Source organism: Corvus brachyrhynchos, unplaced genomic scaffold, assembly GCF_000691975.1.
Source record: "Corvus brachyrhynchos isolate BGI_N302 unplaced genomic scaffold, ASM69197v1 scaffold101, whole genome shotgun sequence".
Taxonomy (NCBI): Eukaryota; Metazoa; Chordata; class Aves; order Passeriformes; family Corvidae; genus Corvus; species Corvus brachyrhynchos.
Genome location: NW_008237239.1, coordinates 6,989,052 through 6,998,080, shown reverse-complemented (window position 1 = coordinate 6,998,080; position 9,029 = coordinate 6,989,052). Strand labels below are relative to the sequence as shown.

The 9,029-nt window shown below is 38.1% G+C and overlaps 1 protein-coding gene across 1 annotated transcript in view; it reads right to left on the bottom strand.

Moving 5' to 3' along the window:
- Positions 1-1,065: 1,065 nt before the first annotated feature.
- The window catches only part of OLFM3 (olfactomedin 3), a 23,359-nt gene continuing 15,395 nt past the window's right edge, over positions 1,066-9,029 (bottom strand). The window contains 2 exon segments of the mRNA XM_008630232.2: positions 1,066-3,785; positions 5,119-5,225. Of these exon segments, the coding sequence (XP_008628454.1) occupies positions 3,108-3,785; positions 5,119-5,225 (785 nt within the window). The 3' untranslated portion in view covers positions 1,066-3,107.

Below are 9,029 nucleotides of genomic sequence, written 5' to 3'. Positions count from 1 at the left end.
ACAGGCATGCCTGGAGGATTGGCAGACTTGTGTTCCTGGGCTAGATTTGGGGTTGTCTGTGTCTCTTTCTGCTGCCAGCATAGCTTGGTGAAATTTATGTATTCTGCTTTGGGTGGAGGAGTGACATGATCCTTTTACATGTTTATCCCTTGAAACAGGAGGTCATTAAGATATTGAAACAGACTCTACAATTAATTTCCCCATGTTTAAGGAGATGTTTTTTCCTCCCACATACTATTGGTACCTTATTATCATAATAAACAGCACATGCTTCACCTATAAGAATAAAGCTTGTATGTTGCTGCTACATTATGAAGATTTTCTGCTTGTGCTGCTTAATTAGGAAGGCAAAGCTTGTAACAGAAATCGGGTTATATTGAGGCATGGTAATTTCAGCCTTCTGGGTATATTACTTTGGAATTCCCAATTTTGAAAAGACAGGTGATCAACACATTTGTAGAAAAACGAGTTCTCCTTAGCGGGAAGTTGTGTTACTTGATAATGTCTTGCCACATTTTGTACTGATTGTATGGAAGCTGTTCTTTCAAGTCTAAATACTGGAATCCAACATGTTGTTACTAATTTAGAAGGGCAGGATTTATCTCAGTATGACAAACCACCCTACAAAGGTGCTTTTCCTACCCCTCTTATCCATCCATCTCTAGCACCCTGTAGTAGTGTTGGTTTCTTTCTTTCCTTTGACTAATAGGAGTGTGTTACCCTGTCAGTGCTATTGAAATCAGGTGAGATTAATTTTACTGTAAGAAGTGGTATCAACCTGTACTAATATATGTAGGCTAATTACACAGTATGAAATTCTTATAAAGAAATATGGTAGTAATCATTGTTTTCACATAAAGTGATCATGACTATTCTTCTAGTTTATGATGATACAGTAGAAAGATGTTTAATTTCTCAATCTAATGACTAATGTTTTTATAAATGCTGTATTGGTTGATAAAACTTCTATTTTGTTGAAGTTACTCTGTACAGGGGAAAGGCTGGGTTTTTTTTATGGCTTTTGATAAAAATCAGAACATAATCCATTTTCATAAAACATCCCTGTATGACATAAAATACCTTTTTAATGAGTAGTCATATACATTTTCATGTCACAGAGGAGGTTTCATTGTCAATACAGGAAAGTTGGTTACAGGAGGGAAGTGATTTAATTTGTCTGTTTAGCTGAACTGAGTCTCTCCAAATTCAGTGTAACTGACTGTATGGGGTAATAGCTACCATTTCATCTAGACAGGAGAGGGAAGCAAGAAAGTAATTTTTCTCTGGTCATGTCATAATGTGTTTTTGGTTTTTTTGTCCTTTATCAGTTCTTGAAACCTTATTAGCATTTTTTTTTTGTTTTGCAACTGGTTTGAAAAACAAGGCAATTTGTTCAGCTTCACATGGGCTTATATTATATAGCATACTTGTAAACATTTATAGACACGTATTTATAATAAGGAAAACATTAATGAGCCTTATGGTGGTCTCAGCCGGTCCATTAGGAGAACCAGAAAATAAAATATCTGGCTTTTCAGTTTTAAAGGATATAAAGAATAGGAGCTCAGATAGTGTAAGAAACACAGCTTTCACAGAATTTTTCAGATACCTGTCCTTTTGCATTATGTTAGAGCCCAGGTGATAAAAAAGTCTGATTACTAGTGCTTAATGTTACTTTCTTTCCATTTATGCCAAGAGATAAATAGCACCTCATTCCTTTTTTCTCAGTGAAATATGCACACCTCTCCCTGCCCCCCAGTTTCTAATGAGATACTACAGCAACCCACACAGCTTTCAGAAATACTTGTTTCTTGAAGGCATCAGTTTGGGTGCAGCAATTCTGCTGCCAGAAAATCCCAAACCTCTTTGCAAGAGGTTGGCCTCAATGTTGTTTCCTAACAAGAATTATGGTGGCTACCAGGGGCCACACTGATCATCTGGGCTTTGCACCTTCCCTGTTGTATTTTCTGTGATTACTGTCATCCCAGAGAAGAGTTTTGTCAACAGACAGATGTTCTCCTGTTACAAGTAAGAAGACAGACAGATAAAGGAGAGCAGCATGGCTTGTACCATTGCTCCTCAGTGCCCCAGAGCAGCTCAAACATGGGACTCTCGGCTGCACTCCCACGCTCGCTTGTAAAGCCCAGAGCAGGGATAGGCATAAACAGGGGCAGTCAAATGGTGGGAGGGAGGAAAGTAGGCAAAAAAGAGATTGAGAGAGAGTGAAGCCTGCAGCAGGCTGGACAGGGCAGACAATTGTAAAGCTGGAACTGGTGTGAAGCTTCAAAGTTGAAAATGTGCCAGTAAGCACCACTGGAGAAGGAGGGGATCTAGGAAGCAAAGCTGAGAATAGAAATCATGCATCTGAGAAGCTACTGGTCTTTCTCAGAAATAACAACCTTTTATCAGATTTTTACCACTTTCAATTGACTCATAGCCAGAACTGCAATTCAGCTTCAATATATTTTATAAAAAATAGTACTTAGTTTACTTTCACGTAAGTGAAGAGATACAATTGCACAATGGTGGTTACAATGGTAGAAATACATACTGTTGATAAAATGTTTGCAAGAGATTTAAAAACATACTGTACAGCACCACATCTGAAATTGGATGATGGCAAAATGAATCATACTCCTTGTCTAAGTAAATTAAATTCCTAAATCTTTCTTTTGGAATAAATAAAAAAATACAATGTGCAATATGTGTCTGACACTACCGAAATGTTTCCTGAAGTTAAGCAATATATTAAAAAAAAAAATGAGGTAAAAAAAGACATTCATGCATTTAAGCCACCATTAGTCTCTGACTCTAAAATAAGGCAGATCATAATCTTTTAAAACTGTCTTTAGCCATTTAAATCCTCTTTAGTGCTTTTCAAGACAAGGTCTTGACAGACCTTGCAGAATCATGAGTTAAGATGCTTTTTATTTCTGACAGGTCATTTTTGACAGGTTCAAGCCATATTAAAATGCATTACATAGTAGAAAATGTTGCTTTTGTTTAATGAAGAAAGAAATGTAGATTAAAAGGAACTGAGAGAGATGGATGCTTTTAGAGTTAATCACAAATGAGACTGCTTTGAGGGAGGGAGGTAAGGGAAAGAATTATGTGTCATCCTCAGTTTTAATGACGTGGAAAAGGGTGACGTTAAACAGGACTTGATGTCCATTATTCCAGGCATAGAGAGCTCTATCTCTTGCATTGTAGTCAAGCATGGATATATGAAAATACTGATTATGGAAAGGAATGTCTGTGTACTCATAAGTGGAGGTTTTTGTGGAATAGGAATAGTAGACCTTGGCTCCTGTTAAGTGCGAGTTAGTAACATACAAGGTGCCACAGATCATGAAGGATTCTCCAGCACTTCTCTTTGGGTAGCCTGTGCTCCAGCTCTTCAGCACCTCCAGTGTATCCTGGTTTAGCTGGCTGATGACAATGTTGCCTGCATTCTGGTTGGTGGCATACACAGCCCACAGCCCAATTTCATCTGCCATCAGGTCGATATCAGAGAAGCCACCCCAGGTGTAAGGGTAGACATTGTGAAAGCCAGCGTACTCCAGGCTACGCTGTGCCAGCACCCGCCCCGTGTCAAAGCTGTACTTGATGATGATGTTGCTCTGATACTTGTTGAAATAGAGGGAGCCATTGTAGACAACGTGGTTGGTTCCTGCCCATTTGAATGGAAGGTTGTATGTCCTTGATTCAGCCCCACTGACGAAGTCGGCGATTGATTTGTATTCGCGGACAATTTTATTGTTAGTGTAGCTATCCATGTACCAGACCTGGAAAGAAAACAAAGACTGGGAGTAAACATCTTGAACACAGTGTGTGGTATGTGATCATGATATGGCATGATGGAGACATTGCAGAAAAAGAAGGAAAACAAGTTTTAGATGTGCAGCAGGCTGTCAAAGTACAATATTGCCCACATTCCTGTTACAAAAGCAGGAGGAACTCTTTAATTTGTGAATCAAAACTTACCTTGACAGGTGAACTCTCAATACAACTGTTACTAACTACAGTGTCTGCATTTTCAGAGAAATTTAATTCTGGATTATTCAGTGTTTGGGCCTCTGCTATATGGTGTTTGCTTAAAGATATTTCTAGAAACTAATATTCCAAGAGAGAGATGGGAAATGTCACGTGAGATAAACTTGAATTTATACTTAGGAATAAATGTGGTTAAACTTTTTTCAGCTGAATCTCTATTCAAAGAAACATAGTCTTTTCTTAGTAAAGGAAACAAAAACAATAGCAAAGAAACTAGTAGAGTTTCAAAGCCATTTTTTCCCCTTAAAGGAGAATTATTACTTCTTTTTAATGTTCTGTATGGAACTTCCATTCCTCCATTTTTCTTCTTCATGCATTTTTCCTTTTCTCCTTTTAGTTTCTAAGAGTTTGCTGCTCTCCTAAAGGTAATTGAGATTTCTGGACTAAGTAGCAAACCTGCATGGACACAGTGGGCAGAGGAGAGCTGCACATAAATCTTTATTTGTTGTCATTTTTATGTTGTCTTTTCCGTTGCCTTTGGTTTTTTTCTGTATTCAAAAAATTAATGTTGTGGGTCTCATACAAATGACACCTAGTGTTTTGACTTCCAAAGGCCTTTGATGGAGAGAGCACCTTCTCAAAACTGTCGCCAATTTGAGATACTATTGCAGATCAAACAACAAAACAATACCATAACTTGGACATGATGGAGCAAATGGTCTGACTAGAGCCTATATGGGACCTAATTCTGCCAATTTTAACTGTGCTGCATTATGGGTCCTGCTCTTGGGTAAAAGTGTTGATGTTTGTTTTAGATTACTCCGGTTCTTAAAAGACCCAAGCACACTTAAATATGTTACAAAATAAAAAAAACTGTGTTGTCAGTTCAGATGTTTGTCAAGCCTGAAAAATTTGAAGGAAACAGCACAAAAGCGCTTAGTTAACTTTTGTCTTTGGATGTTTTTCCAAAAATACTGTTGCTTTTTCTCTGAAGATGTTTGAGTGTGAAAATGACTGAAGTAGAAGAAACATGCTTGTGAGTATCTTTTAAAGGGAAAGTATCTTTTAAAGGATTAAAAGAAGCCAAGTAAGACTCCAGGACACGAAGATAATGCCTCAACATACTCGGTTATTTTTCTCTGATGCCAATGGATCTGTCATCCAGGCTCCAAATCGGGTTCCAGATATCTTCACTGTAATGGGGCCTGTGATTTTCATCAATTTGCCACATGCTGAAATTAAAAAAAACAAATGCATTAATGCAAATAATTGCACAACTCTCCTTGACATCAGAGCACAAGAACAAATGCTCCAAACTTCATAGTAGCTCCAGGGGATTCAGGCTTATGTTGAAGATTGATTGTCACCTTCACTGAAGGAACCTCTTCTTATTGAAGAGTAATATAAATATGTAAAAGTATACCCATAAAATTTTATTGATATGTATTTTTGTATTTACATCTTTTGAAGCACAGTTATGGTTTTTGGGCATAAACTAAAATACAACCTAGTAAAATATTTTCTGAGTTGAAGAACATTTAATAATAAATGAAATGAAGACATAATCTCCCCCCCAATTCTGCCTTCAGGAAGTTCAGCACAAGGCTAGGATTGATGGATGTTTCAGTTTTCCATTCACCAGGGTAACAAGGCGGTTAAGGGCAGACACAAAAAAAAGAGCATGTACACACAGCGTGTCTGTACTCAAAGCTTGTGCCTGACTGCCCCATGCTCACACACACATGGCTCTTTCTGTACTGGAGGCTGGCTAAAGAAAGTGAGTATGAGAATTATTTAGTAAACTTGGCTGTATTGGTTGGCTTCTAATCCATTAGGCTGTCTGGGAGGAAATAATGAAAGTCGATGCCATCTTGGATGTTGACCTTCCAAACAATTCAAAAATCTATATTTTAGGGGACATTAATAAGATATCTGTTAGTAACAAGCTCCTGGTGGAACCAAGATTTAATACCACACAGTGATGTGCATGTAATCAGGTCAAATAGCATGTTTTTAAAGAAAATAATGTAAAAAGAAGTGAAACATTTAATTAACTTTTTTAAAATTTAAAAATAACCACTTTTCTGAGCTACATGGTTGTGCTATAGTGATAACCATGTCTATCTAGGAAATGTGGAAAACAAACTATCTGGTGTTGAGAGTGAATTTATTCACTTCAAAAGAGAGGGTCACATGAAGCCTGAATTCTATACTCTGTAACTGGAAAGGAATGTATTATGCCAGCCTATTTCAGTCACTTAGGATTGGGTTAATGCTGTGGTGAAAACTCAGAAGCTGCTTGGGTAGTTTTTGTTCACAGGCAGGGAAATTGTATGGATTGAAAATGAAAATAACTGAATGCACGCTGAGGTCTCAATGAGCAGGGTAGGCTGTGTCTATTTTCTGGGTCAATTAAGAGACGTTATTATTTACATATCTCAATCTATGTATGGTACAATATTTTGAAGATATTTTTGGAATTTTCCATTTTAAAGAATCTTATAGGTTTTTATACTTGGTTATCATTGTACATAATTTTTTATTCTGGATTTGTTTTTTTGTAGATGGGCTGCTATCGTGTGCTGAATTCTCTTTTTCTACAGCATGAACTGCTATTAGCTTGAAAGGTAGAGGTCTATAACCTATCAAGATGAAGGCTTTTATTTTTACATGATATATTAGTAAATAGTCTCAGAAATGGGCATGAGATAACCCTTCTGAAGGTCTGAGTTTAAATTTGGAATACTTAATTTGGAATAAGTTACCAGAAAACTAATAAGCAGAAAGAAATCAGAATAAAATCCCTCCTGAACTTGTAGTTTCTAAGATAATTAAAACACAGTGAATGCATGAGTTATAAGGTATACTAATACTAATTGGTGCCTATAGAACACAGTATTGCAATTAGTGGGAAAGCACAAAAAGAATTTGGAATCTGAAGCACTGTTTCTTCTATGAAGAAAAAAAGTCGAAGAAGCTAAATGTGGACTCAAAATGAGTTGTGAGATTTTGCTTCTGAATGGATAAAACCTATGGAAGAGCCCCTGGCAGGGATTTGAGTGATCCCAGAGCCACCTTTTGTGTCGGGGGGCCCAGGCAGGGCAGGTGTGTGAGCACTCCAGGTGGGCTCAGCAGTGCCAGGGCATGGTGGGAGCAGCACCAGCACACAGCAAGCTCGAGGCCCTGGAGCTGCAGCAGGAGAGGGGTAAGAGCAGGTGGTGTTCAGAGTCCCTGTGGGGGTGTGCACTCAGCTCTGCAGCTCTTTGGGTGCTGCTCCATGTGTGAGGGGCTTTTTGAGGCTAGAGAACAATGTTCAGAGATTTGTATGCTTAAGTGTCAGTACTGTGGTTCCTCTGTTATACTACTTGTATTTATCCTGAATGTATAGCTCACTGATTGCAGTTAGTTACATGTTGTTAATAATTAATTAACCTCTTCAGCCTTCATTTAGTTTAAACTATATGAACTGAGTTGTGTACCCCTGTCATGGGAGTCAGATGCTTTCAGAGAATGATCTTTCAAAACGTATTGAGATGCTGTTCAATGTGAAAAGAGATGACATTGTACTTCAGCCGCTAAATGATCAGCAGATTGAGTCAGGGTATACTTCTGATCAAATTTTTATTCCCAGGCAGCATGTAGTGATCAAGAAAGACTCTTAGGAGAGCTGCTGTATAGCTGAGGGGTAGCTGACTGAAAAAGTGACAAAGCTTCTCTTTTTGGAATACCAAAACAGAGCACTTTGTAAGAGGCATGAGGAATTTTTTCCCTCCTGCCCTGTAGTAGGCGCCATTTTTCTTTTCCTTCCTCATTAAACAGAAACCCATAGATCTGCTTATTTTATGATGTAACTTGATGGAACTGGTATTTAAAACTAAGGAATACTACAAGTATTTTTTCCACATATGATAATTCATTCTCATTGTAGTGATAATTCATATCCCATCAGCAGGCTTCTTCTGTAAATCCCAGCAGTACCTGAGGTCTGCTGACCTACTCGCTGACAGCATGGACAGTAAAAAGGAAGCAGCAGAGCTGTCAGAGCCCACCTCTGTCTTGTCATCCCAGCCTCCCCATAGCTGAGAGATCCTCATGACTGGGTCTCTGTTTAATGAGGAAGAAAAAGAACTCAAACAAACCAGAAAGTCCTCTCAGTTCAGAAAGTATTGCTCGAAAGAACAAGGACAAGGCCCCAGAGCAAGCCTTGGCTGAACGGTCAAGTTGAATCAGCTGATGATGTTTTAAACTGCTTAAGGCTGCACAAGTAACTTTTGCAGAAGTCACGTTTAACAGCTCACTGACACAAGGTGAGTCTCCTCTTGCTTTTAAGCGCTTCCAAATTTGTGTTCAGTCCAAGAAATTTTCCTGGTAACAGCTTCTTCTTGTCTACAAAGAGCATTCATCTAATCCCTGCCTGTATTCTCAGCTGTGGAATGAACCTTTTAATTGTTTGGGTGGCAGTATTAAAGTTGATCTTGCATGCTGAGGTTTTTTTGCTAGGGAATGGTGATACTAACATACTGCAGGCAGGATCTTAAAATTCTTCTGGCATGAAAAGTCAGGGATTTTGAAATTAATGAAAATTCCAATTAGTTTCTAGTTGAGACATTTCTGTAGCTCATTTTGTATGTAGATAAATAGAACAGAGACAAATGTCATGTGAAAGGGGAATCACTTCTGGACTGTGAATTTTCCATAGCAGTGAGGGGGCTGACAGTTAAAACTAGCCCATCCAAATTGTTTTTCGAAGTAGCGAAAATCTTCTTCCCTGCCCACACTTTTTTTTTTCTTTTCTTTTCTCCTTTCTTTCCACTGGCAGAAGAGAACATATGAAAAGTCTTTGTTTATAGCAATATAGCAATTTGATTCCCTGATACAAGGACCAGATGCTAGTAAAAAGTTAGGTCAAATATATCTCCATACTAAGAAATGTCAGGAGTTCAGGTAAGAACTAAGAAAAATGTGATATTTCTAGGCTTTTTTTCTCTTCCCAAAGAGGTTCAGATAGGGTTACACAGAAAAGCAGTGGGATTTTT